The sequence below is a fragment of the Malus domestica genome, chromosome 02 (assembly GCF_042453785.1).
Source record: "Malus domestica chromosome 02, GDT2T_hap1".
NCBI lineage: Eukaryota > Viridiplantae > Streptophyta > Magnoliopsida > Rosales > Rosaceae > Malus > Malus domestica.
The window spans coordinates 5186693-5207567 of record NC_091662.1 but is presented as its reverse complement, the minus strand read 5'-3'; the positions used below and the strand labels follow the sequence as shown (position 1 = coordinate 5207567).

The following is a 20875-nucleotide window of genomic DNA, read 5'->3' as shown; positions in this document are numbered from 1 at the left end:
GAAATAAAGCACTTGCCATGTGATGAGAGTTCCATGATAATATAGAATGATGTTTTTGGCACTCTTTCACGAGTAATGTTTCAATTTCACACAATAATTTCTCATCCTGTATTTACCATGTGATGAGAATTCCATGGTAATATAGAATGATGTTGTTGGCACTCTTTCACGAGCAACGTTTCCACACTATAATTTCTCATCCTGTACTAGAGAGTATTGATTAGAGATCGAGTTGATTAAATTGCAGTATAACCTGTCTTAGAAGCTACATATACAATCCCTCAGTGTATATAGGGCCACTAATTACATATTAAAGGGCAGTGCAAGAATGCGTACGTGCTGATGTTTATCAACCTTTTCACTAATTTTCTTTTATTTTTGGTAGAAGTTTTTCTAATTTTCTACTGTCTATGAAGTGTTGCCAAAACCCTAATTTCTAGTAGCATGACAGGCTTCTTATATATGTGGATATGCTGAAACGGGAAGTACATTTAACATGAAAAACCAACCAATATAATTCACTTGTACGGCTTAGTTTTTGGCACAGTAAACGTCCACGTACGAGACTCCAAATTCCAATTTACGGTGAAAGCGAGATATGTCGAGTGGGGTAAAAGACTTTGGCTTTTTTTGCCAGGAACATGTAACAATTCAAGTGGGAGTTGATGCTTTGGCTGTTTTCAATCACTGACAGAAACTGCATGCAGTACTCATTTGGCATTTTGGTTGCCACATGTTTGAGTTTTCCCAATCACCGTAGGCTGGGACATGTCTGGATGACCCAGTTGACATATACAGTTTAAGATTCTATTCATCTCAAAAAGCCTTTTAGATGTTCTTAAGATCAAATTAATATGTGATTTAGAGTTGAAGGAAAATCTGGTAAAACCCTAGCTATTGCTTCTAGATCACTCATCATGTCCACCACAACCAAGAAAGTTTTGGCATGCATCCAACTGTTATTTCATTTTGCGAGCTATGAGAGGATTAGGGTCACTAATTAATTTTTTATATAATTAACATCTAGCTCTAGGTGCATGCATGATAAGGGACAGGCGCGCCATGAGGTCTGAGGAAGTTTGGACCATGCTAGGGTTAGGGTACCGTTAGCCTCAACCTTAATGGACACAAAGATATAAGAAATACCAACTACACGTTCCATGCTTTTCAGCCTTTTCCTTTCTTTATTAGTTCAATTTACAAGGAATATATAATCCTCAAATGTTAGCAAAATGCATGCTACTTATCTCCTTTTATGTAGCAAATTTGAATTTTTTTTTCATCATCCACACTACATCATTGCATTAAAAAAAGAAAGATATTGTATAAAATCCAATCATGTGTAAATTATACAACTAAGAGTTTGAAAAGTAAAATTAAATAGGTATTGCATTTGCACCAATAGGATCCTCTTCGGATTTTTTTGGTGAAGATTCTAGGGATTTGAAAATCATATCTTTTTATCGTATATCGTGCGGTCAATTTTTATCAAGTACTGTTTGTGTTTAATTTTAAATAAAAATATTTAAAATAATTTCTAACCGCACGATGTACAATGAACGGACATGATTTATAGATCCTCAGAATCCTCACAAAAAGGATCTAGCAAGGATCCGGATTCGCATTTGCATACCATTGTCAAATGCTATTGAGATCATACATCCATGATTTGCTTACCCCATATATATATATATATATATATATATATATATATATTGACTCTAAAGGTTTTTATCGCATATAGTTCTTGAAATTAACTAACTCCTCATTTTGGTCATTCAATTTCAAAATCGATCAATTTTGTCCCTCAAATTTACTGCCCCACATCAATTTAATCATTTCGTTAAGATTATGTCAAAACTTATGTTACATGTTAATAAATCTTTTAAAGACTTTTAATAAATTTGTCTTTTGTATATTCCACATGGCATCATATTGTTGGTGCAGTGGGATTAGGATACTCGCCGAATCCATTATATCTGGATCCTCCGGATCACCTATATTCTCTTTCCCTTCTCATCTGTAGTAATCACCATCACTGTTGCAAACAAACCTAAATGCATCACTAAAAATCTACTGCTACAAACATAGTGAAGGTGAGCGTGCGACATGAGAACTGCACGGAGGACGAAACGGCTTTCGTCGCATTGGCTGCAGCTATTAATCTGAGCATGGACGCTTGCAGGATTTTCTCGCAGCGGCTAAGGAAGGAGCTCGGGTGGGGCTATGTCGTTGTGGTTCAGTAATTGTAAAAGAAAGAGGGGAACATGAGTTGAAGAGATAGTTCATTTTCAGACACACGATTCTATTACGGACGACTGAGATTGGGTGATCTGAAGGATCCAGATATAATGGATGATCTTGGTCCGGCGCAGTGGGTCCCACCCATGGTATAAAATATCGATGATATCGGAAATATCGGTAGTCCAAAAACATGGAAATTTCGATGAAAATATCGGGATATTATCGATATCGATACAAGTTGAATAAAAACCTCGGAAATTGTAAGAAAAACTTGGAAATTTTTATTGAAACTTTGGAGAATGTTTATTTAGTCAATTATCTATTAGTTTATCAAAAAAAAATAGAAGGAAATGCATTACATGATGGATTTAATTGATTTAAGTTTATACGGCGAGCTGGAAAACACTGTGAGTGTAGAAAATATGTAGTAATTAATGAAAAAAAGATTAAACACACCATAATCATTTATATATAATAATTTACTACAATATTTTACACTTTATACATTGCATGATAAGATACATGAGTGATTTAGTACCACATAAAGTTTCTATGAGGTTCAAAATTTTCAATATCTTCATCATCTCTATTTGTCGAGTAAGTTTATTGTGAAGAGTATTCATCAAATGATAAATCCCCAAAATAGTTTTGCATGTAATTGTTAACATGCCACTCATATAAATATAAATATTTTAGCATATTATCACTAAAACATAAGTGATATATGGTGGTTACGGTGTTGGAGGAGTAAAATGGGAGGGGTTCAATCCCTTGCTGAAGTATGAGCGAAATTATCGACATCGATATTTTCCGATACTATCGTCGATATTATCGATATTTGTACGATATATACATGGATATGTTCCGAAATATCCGTGATTCGAAAAAACCGAAATATTCTCGATATTTCGTCGATATTATCGATATTTCAAACTATGGTCCCACCTGAGTGCACTTACAGAAATTTTGACACAATCGCAAAATGATCAAATTAATAATGGGCAGTAAATTTCAGGGGTGAAATTGAGGAACCGAAATAAGAAGTTAGGTCACTCTAATTATTTAAGAACAAAATTAAAGAGAATATGTTGACAACACATAGAGTACATATTTCTAAATATATTTAGTCGTGCAAATAGTATAGGAGACTGCATAAACAATCTTAGCTATGCTGTGATCCATGGCTTCCCTAACGCGGCGTGCTGTGATCAATGGCATCCCTCTCACGGCATGCTGTGATCCATGGAATTGTCATGCATTTGACAAAATCTTACATGTTTATTGTACCCAGAGGGTATATGACGTACCATTTATTCTATATAAACTAATAAGTCATAATTTGATATTTATGCATGTTCTTGCCCTGAAAACGGTGTTGACTAATACAATGTCAACGAAGAAAATTATTAGCGACTAACAAGGTAGGTAAGAACTAAGAATCAAAGTATCTACCTCTCAAATATCAAACTCAACTCAAGTATTTGTTTTCTGATATACAACAATATTTTATACTGAAAAGATATGAGATTTTGGCTAAAGCACACAATGAGTGTGGGTATGTTAAATTGGTTTCAACCCTCTCCATTTGGAGAGTCGAACCAAACGGTTAGTGCATGAAACTAGCCAGTACTCCAATAAAAACATGTCGAATTAAGATGAACACAGTATCTAACTCACCGTAGATACAACTAGCAAAAGATCTTTGAAAACCATATAGATTAGGGTTGAATGGAACTTTAAATGTATAACCATATGGAGTTGAACCGAGACGTTGGACGGTTGGAGCCATTTTTCAAATCAAAGATTAGGAAAACCGAGACTTTTGCTTCATCTGACTCTGCTTTAGGGCCGGCTTTGCAAATATTTTAATAATCGAAATGCAGAATGCTTTGGTTTCTTTGATTGATTTGACGGCATGGAACCCACAGGTTTGGATTGAAAACAAAAGTTGGCCTGGGCACGTCAGCTTTTGAAGTGGCAGAGTTTGGCCGAACACAAGGTAGGCTAACTGCTTGTAGAAACAGCTAGCTGCTTCAGAAAAAAATGGGGATTAGAAGACAATAGAGTACGTAGGAAAACAACGAGTCCCACTGAGATCATTGACAAAACTGACATGAAAAAGGGCTGATTCCCCCTCGTGCACCTTCTGCACATATAGAGTGAGTATGCATGTTGCTTCATAACAGACAACGCACTCTCTCTTTTTTTCTAAAGAGCACGGTGGTGGACGTCTTTTCTAATGAGCAGTGTGATTTCTGCACTATACATATCCATTGTTTGTTTCCCTTGGCTTCATTTTCCTTTTATCCATATCATAGGGACCTAAATTCCATGTATTCAGAACATGTCATGAGAACGTATGTAGCAACGTGTCTCTGTTTTTGTCCAAATAAGTCAAATATGGGACTACGAGACAACGTCAATCTAATAACTTATACTGTAATTGCAATGATTGCGTTTTACATACTAATGGGAGAGCAAAAATTCGAATTCTAATCAAGTATACTGTAATTGCAATGATTGCATTTTACGTACTATCGGGAGAGCAAAATTTTGAACTTAGCTATTATTGGGAAGCAAAATATCAGTAGACTAACTGCCTATGAACCTAAACTAGGGTTGATATCGAATTGAGACTAATGTATGAGAAAAGGACTTAAAATACCAACCTCTCATATCTTAGGCAGGCTTTAACTTTGTACGTAACAAATAATGACCTTATTACTATTAGGTATTCGGGTCGTTTGTTTCCTATGGTACTTATCACTTTGATAGGGAGATGTGCATGAACTGAAACGCAAAAACGTGTCTTCAGATAATACGCTATTGCGTCTAAAACTCTATGAATGTAGTAGTTCATATTCTTCCCATATGTGAGCAAGCATGATTAGGAATATTAATTTGAGTGTAAAAACTGAAAACATAACTTATCAAAATGGTATTTGGATCCGCGTGGTCAACGATTTCTATGTGATAGTTTGATTTCCTAGCTTAACTCACATATTAAACTATAAGTAAATTTTTATTTTTTTTATAAGTTATTTAAATAAACTCAGGTTCAAGAATTTTTGGATCATATATCAGAAGTATAAACGTTACGAAAAATTAGTTTACACGGCCAACACATGCACCGTATCAAATACTTTCATGTATGATCTAAAAAAATCTTAAATATGTAATAATTTGATATTCGAATAGTTGAAAATAATTGAATATTAACTCAAGGGTTGTTTGATAACCATCTTGTTTCTAGTTTTTGTTTCACTTTTTTTGAAAATTGAAAACTTATTTAGATTTTTCTGGTTAAGAAAATGAATACCGATCGGAAAAAAAAAATTGCTTTAATTTTTGTTTTCAATTTTTTTTAAAACTAATAATTAAAAATAACTATTAAATGAGTTTTCAATTTTTAAAAACATGAAAGCGAAATGGTTATCAAATAAGTCCTAACCAAAACAATAACATTGTCTTTCGGTATGAAGTGTATGCACTTAGTTAAAAGAAAACTAATGAAAATGGCTTCAAATATTTACATTTTATTCAAAAACCACCAACGAACTTTATTTAATAATAAGGACAAAATAATAATTAAAAAATATATAAAAACCCAACTTGCGCTGGGGTGCATACCCCCTTCCCTTCCACACTCTACTTTTTCTCCTACCTTTTTCTCCAATTGGCGGCTACCCATTGTCAGTTACATTAATAGATTTCTTCTTTTTCTTCTTTTTTTATGCTTAGAATAAGAAAAATACTTCAAATTGAATTACATTCTTCAGTTTTACTTTTTGTGGTGTTGTTTCCCAATAGTAGTTTTGATGATGAGAAACTTTTCAATATGCTCGAAACATGGGGTGGTACACTCTATACAAGTTGTGAGATTCTTGTGTTAAAAATTTAATAACATAAAATATAAAATTTCCACCACTTACATAATAACACATGGTATACCATTTGTATTATGGGCACAAGGACAAATTTCTCCAAGATGACACCCAAACTCATGAAATTGGATGGAGAGCTACATTTATTATTGTAGGTATGTAAAAAATGTGACAAAATTTTAATTTGGTAATTGAAAACAGCTTTTTAAATCTAATTATTGAGAACAAAATCTTCTCAATGTTTTGATCTAAATAGTCACTTATGGGTTCATCGTTTTTGGCGCAATGGGTGCTTTTACAGGACCAAAAAGGGTCTAAGTTTCAAACCTTATGAAATTGAATCAATAATTAAACACTATTTATAAAACTTCACCAATAAGTAGACATTATTCATTAAACTAAATCAATAAGTAGACACTATTTATGAAACTAGACTAATAAGTAAACACTATTTATGAAACGAAAACAAGAATTAGGCATTATTTCTAAAACTAAACCAATAGGTGGAAACTATTTATGAAACTAGAGTAAGAACTAGACAATATTTATGAAACATGACAAGAATTAGGCTATTTATGAAAGTGGACAAATAACTAGACACTATTTATGAAATCGGACCAAGAAAAAGACATTATTTATAAAACTGTATCAATTACTATACATTATTATGAAACTGGATCCAATAACTAGACACTATTTATGAAACATGACAAAGAACTAGACACTATTTATGAAAATTCAGTTTCATAAATTGTGTTCAGTTTCATAAATAGTTTTCAGTTTCATAAACAGTGTGGCGCGTCAAGTTTTTTTGTTTTTTTTTAATTGTGTCCTTTTCATTAAAATTTAAGTTTTTTTTTTGTCATTTTTATTAAAATTTAAGGGGTTTTCATTAAAATTTAATTATTTTTCATTAAATAAAGTTATAATATAGTTTTTGGTTAAAATAAATTTAGCCCAATCACTTTTCATGAAAGTTTCATTTATTTAATTCATTTCATTTTTTGAGCTTGCATGTTTCTTCACCAAATGAATTCCAAGTTATTATAGTACTGCTACTACCACCCTTCACTATCGAGAGAGGAAAACCTACTAACAACGCGATAGTATTATGACGGTATTTCATATTTAAATAGAATATATTTTTTTCATTTTATTTTTCTCAAATACTAAGAGTCTAAGGTATCATAAATTCAAGAAAAAATTTTGTATATCAAGATTCCGGTTCGGTATACTAAGTGCCAAAATTTAAGTGGTTAAAATTTTTTCTTAAAGAATCTAATCACTTGTATTATAACACTCAATGAATTAAGCCGTACTCTCAAGACACTAAACTCAAGATACCGCCATAATGACATCTGAGTCACGTCGAAAATCTTGTCCCACCATCGACAATGCATACTTTGATTCATCAAAACCAGCATGACTGGCAACATATAATATCCAGCTATGATGAATATGATGAATGATATCCAACTCAAATGTTTTAGTTGGGGATTTATAACCTGGGGACCAACCTGAGGGAAATCGATAGGGTCAAAGGTCCATTAACAGGACATTGTTTAGACAACCCACTGCCACGTGTTAAAATCTCATTCGATAGAACCTAATCGGATAGTTTCGTAAGGCCATTGTCCACGCAACAAATATGCAGATGAGAGGAAAAGATCGAACATGTCCGAATTTCTGAGACATTTCCCAATTGGCCAAAACACTTACCAGTCTTCACTGTACTCCCTTGTCTCTGTCAAAAATATCACCTTAAATTTAATAAAAAAAGTCAAAGTAAAAACACAAATTGCTCTCTCCACCACACCAAACATTTGAGTCACGCACAACTACAAAACAATATGATTATTTGGTAGTCCTTTTACGACCTAATATTTTAAACCATTTTAAATTACAGAGATATATTTTAATAAGGAGATCAACCGACTGTCATGCTGATCTCTTCAAATTAATCGTATTTTTAGATTTTATTTTGTTAATGTTGGTTTCATATTAAGAATTTACATTTCTCTGTCTCTTACAGAGAAATCTGACTCCACACACCCTTGTTAATTTTTGTTATTGATCTACTTTATCATTCGATCCGACGATTGAAACTGAGAAGGATGTGTGAAAAATAAAAATAGATGTGTGGATACCACTACCCAAAATATAATGAGAGTACTGTATTTTCAAAGCTTTTGTTTTGATTTTTGGCAATCAAATCAAAACCAGTTTAATCATCAATAATCACGTTATGAATCAAAATTTAATTTAAACAATTAACCTCGTTAGCATTACTTAGAATAAAAAGCAAATTCCACTCGGCATCCACTCATAATCAAAAGAGAACAAAGTTGTTGATTATTTATTTTTAAGAATCCCATTATCTAGACCAAACAATTAATAAAATAATAATTCACAGAAAAAAAGAAATAATTATATAAAAAAAAACTTGTGGCAAAAATTGCATCTAATCTGGAATTTTTGAATCATGGAGAAGGAGGCACCGTAATGATAACCAACGGCTGCTGTTCCTCTACAACCATACAATCGGGTAATGTGATTTCACTACCAGCGCACGTTAGCGAGCGGGCCCTCTTAGCTTGGAGATCCCAGTCTGTAGTCCCAACCACATACAACATGAGCCCAGCACAACAAACCTGGGCTGACAGCAACCCGACCCATAATCCGCAAAACCCGATTCCAGCCCAGAATCCGAGTCCGACGGCCACTGGCATGCCCACGAGATAGAACGCGCTGAGGTTCACGTTAGCAGCGGTGGACGGGCGCGCGCTACCTCTGAGGACGCCACACCCCACTGTCTGCGGGCAGTTGCCAAGCTCGCACAGCCCTAGGATGGGCAGCGCCGCCGACGTCAGCCGCACGATCTCCGCGTCGCTTGTGAACATCCGCGCCCAGCTCCCCCGCATCCCTGACGCGAAACTCGTCGCGGATAAGCCCATCAAGAACGCAATCATGATCGAGACCGCAGAGGATAATTTCGCCTTGTGCGGCCGGTTTGCCCCGAGCTCGTTCCCGACCCGGGTCGAGACTGCGAAGCTCAAGGAGGATGGGAACACGTAAATCAACGCCGTCGTTTGGATGAGCACGCCCATCGAGGCGACGGTTGCTCTGGGGTCCACGAGGAGCCCACACAGGACGATCATGATCTCATACCACCACCACTCCAAGCACACGGAAACGCAGCTCGGCGCGGCGAGCCGAAGCAGCGGCTTCCAGCCTGTGAGGCACTCGCTGGTTGGCTTCGTCCACGTCGGCACGTGGATCCCCGTGGTCCACACGTACGAAACGAGGGCCAGTAAAACAAATAGATTGGAAGCGGCGGAAGCCGCCGCGACGCCGGCCACGCCAAGCTGGAGCCGAGTGACTAACAAAAGGTTCATTGGGAGGTGAAAGAGCGCCCCGGCAAAGGATGCTAACGTGAGCGGATGGGTGATTCCCTGGGCCCGAAGGTAAATGCGGATTGGGTGAATGAGGGAGTTGGTGAAGAGGTCAGGGAGGGAGAACATGAGATAGGTGTGGGCCACGGCGGTGATATCCGGGTCCTGACGGAGGTACAGTAGGATTGATGACATGCTGACCCAGAGGAGCGAAATGGGTAGAGAAGCGACGGCGAGGAAGATGACGGAGCGGTGGAGGGTTAAGGAGAGGAGCTTCGGACGTTGGGCTCCAAAGGCTTGGGAACAGAGAGGCTCCATGCCAAGGGCTAGTCCGGATAGGACGGAGTAGCCGGTGATGTTGGCGAAGGCGATGGCAAGGGACCCAGCAGCGAGCTCAAGCTCGCCAAGGTGGCCGAGGAAGAGCATGGAGAGGATCGAGCGGGAGTAGACAATGAGGGCGGTGAGGATGATTGGGAAGGCGAGCTGTAACAAGGACTTGGTCTCGCTGACTATGTCTAGTAACAAGTGGGGCTGCGGCTTTGGAGCTTCGGGTACGGATAAGAAGTCTAGGAACAAGTGGGGCTGCGGCGGCGGCTGTTGATGGTGGCGATGCTCTGGTTTCTTGGCTGTTGATGAATTGTTTGGATTACACATGATTGTTTGATGAACAACAGAGAACTTCAACGATTAAAAGCAAAGAAATGTTTCTCGTTTGTATGTGATGATTATTGTTTCTGTCTTTTGAACGATGCTCTGTTTAGAAAACGAGAGGAGAGAGAAGGAGATACTCTCGTAGAGAGCACTCTAATGAATTCAAATGAATGGGGGATGGATAGATGGATTGTTGTTTTTTGGCGTAGATGTAAGGGATGTACAAGTATAAATAGAGGGGACGAGGGGGAGGGGGTGTTTCCGTCTTCTCACGTCACTTGCCCTTGAACTTTGTTTATCATTCTTCATGCTTCTCCAGTTTAATTAGGGAGTGTAGTACATTTGGATTTTTGAGGATTTTAATAAAAAAAATTAAATGACAAATTTAAAAAAAAAATTAATAAATTCTCAATTCTATATGGATTTTGACAGGTTTATATAGATTTCTATGAATTTTTTTCATGAATTTCTATTATAGATTTTTACATATTTGTATGGAATTCTTAGAATTTAGTTGACTTCTATAACATAAAATGAATTTATTCCTTAGTGGACAATCTGAAAGGACATAAACATATGGAAATACGAACCAACCAATTATATCTTTTCCTTTCTCATTTAAATTGTGATTTTGTTTTTTAAAATAATTTAACCAACCAAAACAAAGATCACTGACTCAGTAACCATTTGATTGCAAGAACCACCTTGTATCATTCTGGGCGTATAAACAAAAACAAGATAGATAATTTCAACAATATATCCTATAGTCAAAGCCAATACATACAGTAACATAAATCAAATTTTAAGAAAGGTATATAGATAGTTTCAACTAAAACAGATAATAATGCAGCTTTAACCCTTATTTTGCTCCCTCGACCTTCATACGGTGCTGCTCTTCACAGTCACAACACTAGCATTATTCACAACTCATTATCCTTCATTCACATTGTTGTCATTGTACATGTTCAAAGCAATATTATATCTCTATTCATTAGTAATATTTCATTGTTATTCTTGTGGTTGACAATTTTGTTCAAGATCCCCTTCTAAAACTGACGATGATGGAGGCGAAGAAGGTTCATCATCTAGTACAACGGGAAATTCATCTGGTCTACACTCCTTGCGAAGAAAATTGTGTACTGTTGCACAAGCTAATACTAGCTCCACTTGTGTTGCATATGCAAAATGGAGGTACAATCCTAAAAATTGAGAATCGTGATTTAAAAATACCAAATAACCTCTCAACGACATTTCTTAAGAAAGTATAACGAAGATTGAACAACTCTTTCTCGTTTCTAGGCTCATGACCTGGACGACCATACTCTTGGAGATGATATTGGATTCCTCAATAAGGAGCTAAGAACTGGCGCCTATTTGGAAATTCACATTATACCATGAAAAATTTGCCTGATAATATATATTTTAGTATGCAACTCAATTACTTAATGAGAAATTTGTTATAATAATAATAAATAAAATAAAAGATAATTTGATACCTTGTGGCACTTTTAAGTTCATTCCTCCTTGTCAAAGCATCATTTAGTATTCTTAAATCATGAGTTGATCTTTCCCACCCGGTAAGAACGTATATGAATTCCAAATCAAATTAACTTACAAGCGGCTAATACATTTTGAGATATGACTCCTTTACGATTACGATAACAATATGCATTGCTTCTGGACACTGATGTTGGGATATGTTTGGCATCAATAGTTCCAATTAATACAATCTTGAAAGAGTGTTATTAAGTTTATCTTTTGGAATAAATCAAAATGATACAAAATAAAAATTAAAAAAATACAGATCATACGTACCTTCAAGTAAGGATAAAACCTCATACTTTTTCTTATTTTAGATGGCACTGCTAGTCTAGACACGAACATCATTTCCGATGCTATTGTGTTCAAGGCCTTCAAAACTTTGTTAAATTTCTACTAATAGTCTAATGTGATGGGCCAAATGTATCACGTATTAGACAATAACTATTATTATGGCCGACAATGATAAAAAATGTTGCAAGCATTTCTTCTACACAAATGAATCTTGTATATCATAAGAGAGTTGTCTCTAACAATAGTGCATAACTTCATAAACACAACATGATACATTCTATACCTTTGCCGAAAATCCTCTGGACAATCTTTTTCAATATTTTATGTGTATAATTGTATCCTTCGAGCATCTCCAAAGGAGATGTCATAAGATAAATGTCAAATGTTAATTTGATGGCTGACGTGACAATGTCAGATTTGCTCCTTTTCCAACCAATATGTTTCTTTGTTATAAATGATATTTATAGGACCCGTTTTAAAAAGAAATCAATTAAAATACATTTTCAAGATCTATAATTGGTGCATTAATGAGACCCACACAATAAAATAATTAAAAAAAATTGACATCTCCCTTTCTCAATTGTCAAATTTGACATATGAAAACTCATATGTCAATCCACATAGGATTGACAAATCGGTTGGAGCTCACTCCTACCTTCAAATTTGATTACATGACATTTCACCTAGGATTTAACATCTCATTTGGAGGTGGTTTTACATAGTAATTTATCATCAATTTAAATGACGTTCAATAGGTTGTCTAGTTGTAATTATAAACTCCTTTAACACGTGAACTACAACTTAAATTGTCATCAATAAATAGTCAATAATTTCATAAAGTTCTTCTTCCTCAATTTCTTCATCATCGGCTTATTCTTCAATTTGTTTTTCTTCCCTTTGTTCCACTACCATTTCGTCCTTCTCTTCGTCCACTTACATTTATTCCCCTTCTTCTTCCACTTCCATTTTGAGACATTATATAGAATATCCCAACCAAATAAATAAAATCGTAGGCAAGTTAACAAACAAAGAACCATATATATAATACCAATCATGAGCAAGTTAACAAACAATTATTGACACAAGAATTGCCTGATTTGTTTAACCAGAAATACTAAGGAGACTACCTCAAAAGTGAGACTCTCCATCGACTCTCTATCACCTTATGCTTTTAGCACAATGTTTTATAATATTGGGACGGCTTGATGTTAAACTGTGAAGTGACACAAACTCCATAAAAAATCCCACTTTGAAAAAATCTCTCTCCGCATCTTTTTGTTTAACAGTTTAACTCTCGGACCTGGCTTCTCTGCCTTCCCACTTCCCATACACTTTCATCCCCTCCTACTTGTGCGGTCATGGTTAAACCACGTTAATGTTTATTACTATTGCTTTTTATCTTATTATCTCTATAAAAAAAATCAATATAAAATGTTGACGTGACTTAACCGTGACTACACAAAATAGGAGGGGATGAGAGTGTATGAGAAATGGGAGGGCAGAAAAGCCGGGTCTTTAACTCTCTAACACTATGTTTGGATGAGAGAAATAAACTTGGAATTTGGCGGTAAAAGTCAGAATTTATAAATTGACATACACCAATTCCCTTATTTGGATTCATAAACATAGAAATTTAGAATTTCCGCGTGAAAAAAAAAACTTGGAATTTGGGACCTCCAATTCCCAAGTTTTAATTCCATATAAATATATGTCATTTCCCAATTTCCATGATTGAGAGTTTAAAAATAAAAAATTTCGTATTCAATTTCATTGTCCTTTTAGGTTAACCAAACAAGAAAATTCACAAATTCTAAAAAATAAAATCCCGTCATTTCAATTTTCGTCATTTTAAAATTCCTTAATAATATTAAATTTCTTCATCCAAACATAGTGTAAGTTTCATTCATCCCAAAACTATTCATTTAGTTGGATCGATATTTTATTATTTAAAAGGAGAATGTGGTAACTATTGTTTAGGGTTTAGTAGTTTATGTGGTTTGAAAAAAGAGACGTCAGATTGTCAGAATTTAATGGTGCAGGGCAGAGGATTCAATTTCCAATAAGTAAAATTTTAAACAGGGAGATTGTTCTGGTGATTGTCTCTCACGATGATATGTTTAATGTGTGCTTTTCTTCAAATCCCAGTTATTCGACCACATTCCCCTCGTCTCACGGGAGCCCAAGGATGCAATGCCAATATAATGCAACCAAGAAAGGAACTTCTGTGTATACATATTGTTTCCAAGCACACTCATATATTCTCACCAAGTAAAAGAAAATTCTTTCAATATCAATGGTTTTCTACCATTTAGAGGAAATGTTTACAAATTGCGGCAAAGTCTTAAGCAAGGTTGTCATATGAAACAATGCACTTATAACGTACATGAAAATCTCAACATATGAGTATGAATCATGATGAGCCATGCAGCAGCCCTACCCAAGTTTTTTCTCGTTTTAATAAGTAAGCTTATCATATCAACACAATGACATAGACTTCATGATATGGTCCATAGCTAAAGTTTTTGTTGCGGGAGAACTTGTTTGCAACATTTTGAAGATACAAAGTCATATAATATGTTTGCAAATTTTTAAGTGCATAATAATTTTTTAAAGTACCAATAACAATTTTATCATCTTATTAATATATGCATGATACGTGATATAAAACATAACGCATTACGTATTACAAATATTTAGTAAAATTTTAATTAAGCCATAATCAAGTTAATTAGGGTATAGTTGTCAACCTAGCTAATAGCTATCATCGTGTCATGAGAACTTTTATTGGAAGCACAAGCTTCTTGGGAATTGTCATGCATAGTCTCGAACAACAATATCTCTAGCCACAATTTTTGAGGCACAAAAATTGCGAGCTGTTGATTGGTTGGTTGATTTTGATTAATCCGCTTGTATCAAAAGTCACAGGAGGAGTGAGACGTGAGGTGAGGTCACTCTCACTCACACTTGCACTACTTGGAAGGCTCGATCGATCATATGAGCTCTATGGATTTTCAGTTGAATTTTCTGCAGCAAACAAAATTGAAAAATTGATACATCGATAAATCGGGTCATATATATATATATAGATAGAGAGAGAGAGAGAGAGAGAGAGAGAGAGAGAGAGAGAGAGTAGAATAGGAGGCGGAGGAGGAGAAGGAGGAGGAGGACAGGGAATGGGGGTATAGGCCGGTGGGTGGGCCTTGTTGCCGTTTGGATGATCTGATTGGGTGACTGGACTTTCTGAATTGACACGAAAGAGGGTCAGGCTTCTAAACGTCAGCAAAAGCATCCCCTTCATTTTACTGCCAAAAATGCCGCCGGACAGGATCCCTTTCTTCTAATCTATTAAGTTTGAAAGATTTGGACAGTTGAAATTTGATATAATAACTACAAACAGAGACTCACTTTAATAATTCTAATAACTTTAGTTGTTGAATCCCTTTTCCCGATGGACAACGTTGCTCCTCCAAAGTCTTATCTCACGTCACTTCTCTCCATAAGGAAAAAAAGATGAAGGGGGATTTTCTCCCCTCCTAATCTCTCTCATCTTCCATCCATTCCTATTTAGACGGTTGCGATTACGTCACGTCTACATTTTTGTTTTGAAATTTTTATATAGATAATAAGACAAAAAGAAGAGTGTGAGAGGAGGAGATGGAAGGAGATGGTAATAGGAGGGGAGATAATTCTACTCCAAAAAAGAGAGTTATGTCGTTAGTGTGAATTGTTGTCAACCGTGTAATTCACTTTCATCTACGGTAGTGCTAGTATGGTAGTACTTGTGGTAGCCAATTAGAAGATTATCTTTCTGATTGTTTCATAGGAATTATCATCAGTTACTTGAATTGGTCACTAAAAAACGTATCCATGTGATAAGTCTTGTACTTGTTTTTGTTTGGTAATGAAATCACTATCGCTTCTTGTCAAAAAAAAAAAAAAAAACTCACTTCTATCTACTAATGGGATGGGATGTTACTCTACTTTAAAATGATCATCACACCTTTAGTTATAAAAATTACTAGATCTTGTTATCCTTAAACAAAGAGATTTTTTTCCAGTTTACTAATAGTCTTTTTGTTTTAGTCACTTCGTTACGTACTTTGATTTTCTCAAGACTCAAGTAGCATGGCATCATATTTTAATGAATTTCCGTAGCTTAAAGGAAAATGAAACCCTTATTAAATAAGGTCATTCTATTATGAATCTTATTGATTCAGTGGCTATCGTCAAGTTTTCTTGTAGTGTTATGAGACTGTATGATTGAAAGGCAAAATTATAGGTGCCTGATGGATGGGGGCCGGGAGACGTAGCACATGAGCATCTCACTGGGTTTCCACAAACAGATGGAAGGAGACATAAATGTCTTCAATTATCAATTAACGAAAGTGCATCATTATTATTACTATACAATATGCATATTTAATTTACTTTAATTTATCAAAAAAATATAAGCCTGTTACCTCTGTGTTGTGCATGCAACTATCTCTCGTGTAGCTTTCACTCACTGTCTAGTTGAGTTGAGCGCAATTGACTAGCGTTATCGTCGTTTCCTATGATTGCGTTTGCGTTTTATGTTTATTAATCTTGAAGATATATATCGATATAGATAAATAGATATATGGAGTAGGAAAATAGGAGAAACAGTAGAGTATAGTGAAGGTGGGGTGTGCTGGCTGGGTGGCTCAGAATCAGATGATGAGAGATCGAGAGAGAGCTAGTGATGAGATAGCCACCTTGTGCTAGGTTGTGGCTTGTAGTGAATATGACACACACATTTCCAACCCAGTTATCTGACACCATCTTCCCCCTCTTCGGTGCTCGGTGCACCACTTCTTGCCAACAGAGACATTTTGTGTGTGCCCTAACTCTCTTCACCGAGTCCTTATAATACACATCAGTTAATGTATCTATAAAATGCATTCTAAGTGGTTTAGATTCACCATTTATATATATATTTTTGGATGTTTCAATTTTCAACGCAATATTCAATCGTTAAGTTCTGCATCGTGTGTCATACATTACTGTACTCATAAATTTGTGCACCTTCACATGCCATGATATGAATGAGCAACTAATTTACCCTTTAAGGTTAAATATTAGTAAATATAAGACGTCTTATAAGATGGGTAGTGTTATTCATACACCCCTTTTTACCTCCCACACACCTTTATTAATTTTTGTTTCTTGATCTTCTTCAATTCATTCGATCAAACGACCGAAAATTACAAGAGATGTGTGAGAAGTAAAAATTTATGTAGATAGCATCACCCTTACAAGATAAGTAGATGAACAACATCCATCAAGCAAGTGATTCATAGTGCTAAAAATATATGTTGTGTACGTGTTCTCTCTTTTAAAATTTTAACAAATCAATGACATTAGGGTTTAATCATAAAATTTATACAATTTATATATCAAAACCTTTTGTTAGGCATGTTGTTGGTAAGTAATAAGCTACTTGTAGATGAGAATGAACTTCGTTCTCAATGATAAGTTAGGCATAAGAATGTGTATTAGATGCTCATAGTTTACAATTACAATGCAACTCCAATTGCACAAAGTATGTATGGTTCCTTTCTGCCTAGGTTTGCATTAAACAAAGACTGAAGATCGTAGAGGATTAGTTAATTCATTTTTATTCTTTTTTCCAAAGGATTGGTTAAAAATTAATAAACTAGAAAATGATAAAGAGATGAGGGAAACTGGGAAAGACACAGGTGTTGAACAGTGACAGTAGAAGCCTTTGTGCTAGGGAATATCTTGGTTCTTATTGGGTGGATTGTGAGTAGGTCCCTCGTCACACACATCAGAAACCCTAGTGGGGCATCTTTATTGGGTGATGGGCGGCAGCTACCTAACGTGTAAGCAATATAACATGTATATCATGGACTTGGATTCTCTGCCCTCCCAATTCGGTGTCCTCCCCGTGCCCTCCTATTTGTGTGGTCACGGTTAAGCGACGTCAATATTTTATATTATTATTATTTTTTTGTCTTATTATTTTTATAAAAAACAATATAAAATATTAACGTGGCTTAACCGTGACCACACAAAACAGGAGGGCACGGGGAGGGCACCGAAATGGGAGGGCAGAGAATCCAAGTCCGTATATCATAGCCACTAGATATATATAACGATCATTGAGGCACATGACCAGTATACTCTCAGTGGCATCAAATTTATAAAATGCTCTGCTTTGCATGAGTTGGTAAAAACCCTGGAGCGCAGTACGGACGTATAGTACTGAGCTAGAGTAGTGTTGTTTCTTGTTTAAATTGGTAGATATACATTGTGACCAAGGTGATCCTAGGAACATTCGAAGCTAAGAAAATATACATGTAAAGTTATTTTGAGAACCTTACGAATATTTGGGATGAGTTCTTTTCGTGTTCACTAAGTTTTTGATGTAATGTGTGTCAAACATATCTCGACAGGTTGCGTCGACATCACTCGACAAATTCACTCAATACCACTTATTATATTGCTTTGGCATATGTCAATATCACTCATACCATTCCGCAACATGGTTTGATTAACAACTACAACAAGCTGACCAAGTTTTCAAAAAAATTCCTTAATCAGTAAAAAACTAAATTTTTTTGTGCACTTCACGCTCTGTTTCAGTCTAGAAAACTTGCCCTTTATACTGGACTCCCCACAATCCTGAGCCATAAAGGAGTGTTTTGATAGCTTTAAATAAATAAATTATTGCCATTTTAGTTGATAGCTTGCTTGCCGCACGACTTCCCATTCCAGCCCAAGGCTATTTCTATTGTAGTAGCCAATTACTACATTTTTTATCTAATTCTTTTCTTAATCACAAAGTTTCGCATCATAAAATGAAAAGTGCTCAATCGAACAACTAACATATAAAGTCACCGTAAACATATTTACTGTTACTATCTTAAAGAAAGAAAGAAAAACTTAGGCTACACTGCATCGACTTAGACGTCTTATATATTCTCACAACTATCCATCACGTACGTTATTGCTCGTATGATGAGTGTTTACTGGAGAGATGAGTATACGTCCTACTCGCTAAAGAGTGAAAGATGAGACTAAGGCCTGGTTTGGTACTAAGGTGATTCTGAAAAAAGCTGATAGCTTTTTTGTGTTTGGTAAACATTCAGTTTCAGCTTTTTTTAATAGTTTTGGGTAAAAAAAGCCAAAAACAAGAAGCTGCAAAACCCAGCATTGAAAAACCGACTTTTTTTCACATCTGTTTTACATAAAAGTTTACCAAACACTATAATATTGCTTTTTTTTTTTTTTCTCAAAAGCATTTTTACAAAAAAGTTTACCAAACACTCTACAGCTTTATTTCACAACCGATTATTCTCACAACACAGCAAAAACAGTTTTTTTTCAAAGCACATCAATACCAAACCAGCCCTAAATAAGGGTTTAATTCTGTAAGCTAATGAAGAGACTAAGATTCTATGCCTTGTACAAACCATGAGATAGGATCCTCGCTAGATCCTCTTTGTGAGGATCCTGAGGATCCTTTAATCATGTTTGTTTATCGTATATCGTACGATCAATTTTCTCAGGTACTATTTGTGTTCAATTTAAAATGATTTCTGACCGCACGATGTATGCTGAAAAGACAGGATTAAAGGATCCCCGAAATTCTCACAAAGAGGATCCAGCGAGGATCTTATCTCCAAAACCATAGAGTTGGATAGCCCAAAAACTATATTCTATTGTCGTTCAACTTCTTATATATCCTACAAGAACATGTTAATGAACACGAGAAGTAATTTATACTGAACTTTTTCTTCCTCCAACTGTTGTATACCAGTCCATTATGGCTTTTTTCTTTTTTCTTTTTCTTTTTTGCATTATTTTTCTGACGTATATAATTCAGTAGATAACGTATATAATTGTTGATTTTTTTTAGATTGACTTTTTCTTTGTGGATGGATTTGAAAAGTGTATGTGGCAATAGCATTTTGTGGTACTTTTAACTTTTCTCATGTATTTTAAGATTTCTTTTCAACCAATATGTGAGAACCATCACATTACAAGGAATAAAAGTTATTTTTTTCATCCCATGATCATGAAAGGCAAAGAAACCAGAAAAAGAAAAAAAGAAAAAAATACAGAAAAAAAAAAAAGAACAAAAATATCAACTATATGGGACGCGTGGCAACACCTCAAATATGGGAAAGGAGCACAGAAAGCATTCAAAACTGTCACTTTTGCAGATCGTAAGATTTTAACCTTGCCTTTTGCCAAAAAGCCCCGCCAAAGATCACACTGATCTCCAAAAAGGTATAAGCAACCGCAAAGCAACTCTAAAGTTGAGCAGAAACAACAACTATATCATTTAACAAACCCAAAATATAAAATGGGGATGAAGAAGAAAGTTGGGGTTGGGTGAATTGTAAGTAGCTGTTTGTGGTGTCCAAATCAGCATAGAGAGTAGGGTTGGTGAGACGTGAGAAAGAGACTGTAAGGGCGTGTACATACTGATTTATGCCAATGTCCTTCATTACGTAATACATTAGGGTTAGGCCGTGTAAGTTTTAGCTAGATTTGTTCCTCTGTTCTTACGCAACACATCATGAGAGAGACCATAACGAAGAGTATACATATTCGTGCCTCTGTTCTAAACCTTAAATTAATCTAGTACAACTCGTGAAGAGAGAAAAAGATACATAACGTATACATACACACTGTTGCAAGTAAGTTTTAGCTAGATTTGGTAGCTGATAGATATAAGTATTATAAGTAGCAGCCGCTGCCTTGCTGTATACCAACACATTTAACTATAAGTTTGCCAAAAAGGGGAAACATTAGTGTATGCCCATGTAGGATGTAACTCATCTCACTCTCAAAGAAAACAAAAAAGGGACAAAAAGAAGGAAT

General features: G+C 35.4%; 1 protein-coding gene across 1 annotated transcript; it reads right to left on the bottom strand.

Annotated features, from left to right (window-relative positions):
* Nucleotides 1–8460: 8460 nt before the first annotated feature.
* LOC103449796 (protein DETOXIFICATION 51-like) lies at nucleotides 8461–10379 on the bottom strand. Its single transcript, XM_008389117.4, has one exon. The coding sequence runs from the start codon at nucleotides 10172–10174 to the stop codon at nucleotides 8609–8611; it is 1566 nt and encodes a 521-aa protein (XP_008387339.1). The 5' UTR covers nucleotides 10175–10379; the 3' UTR covers nucleotides 8461–8608.
* Nucleotides 10380–20875: the final 10496 nt, after the last annotated feature.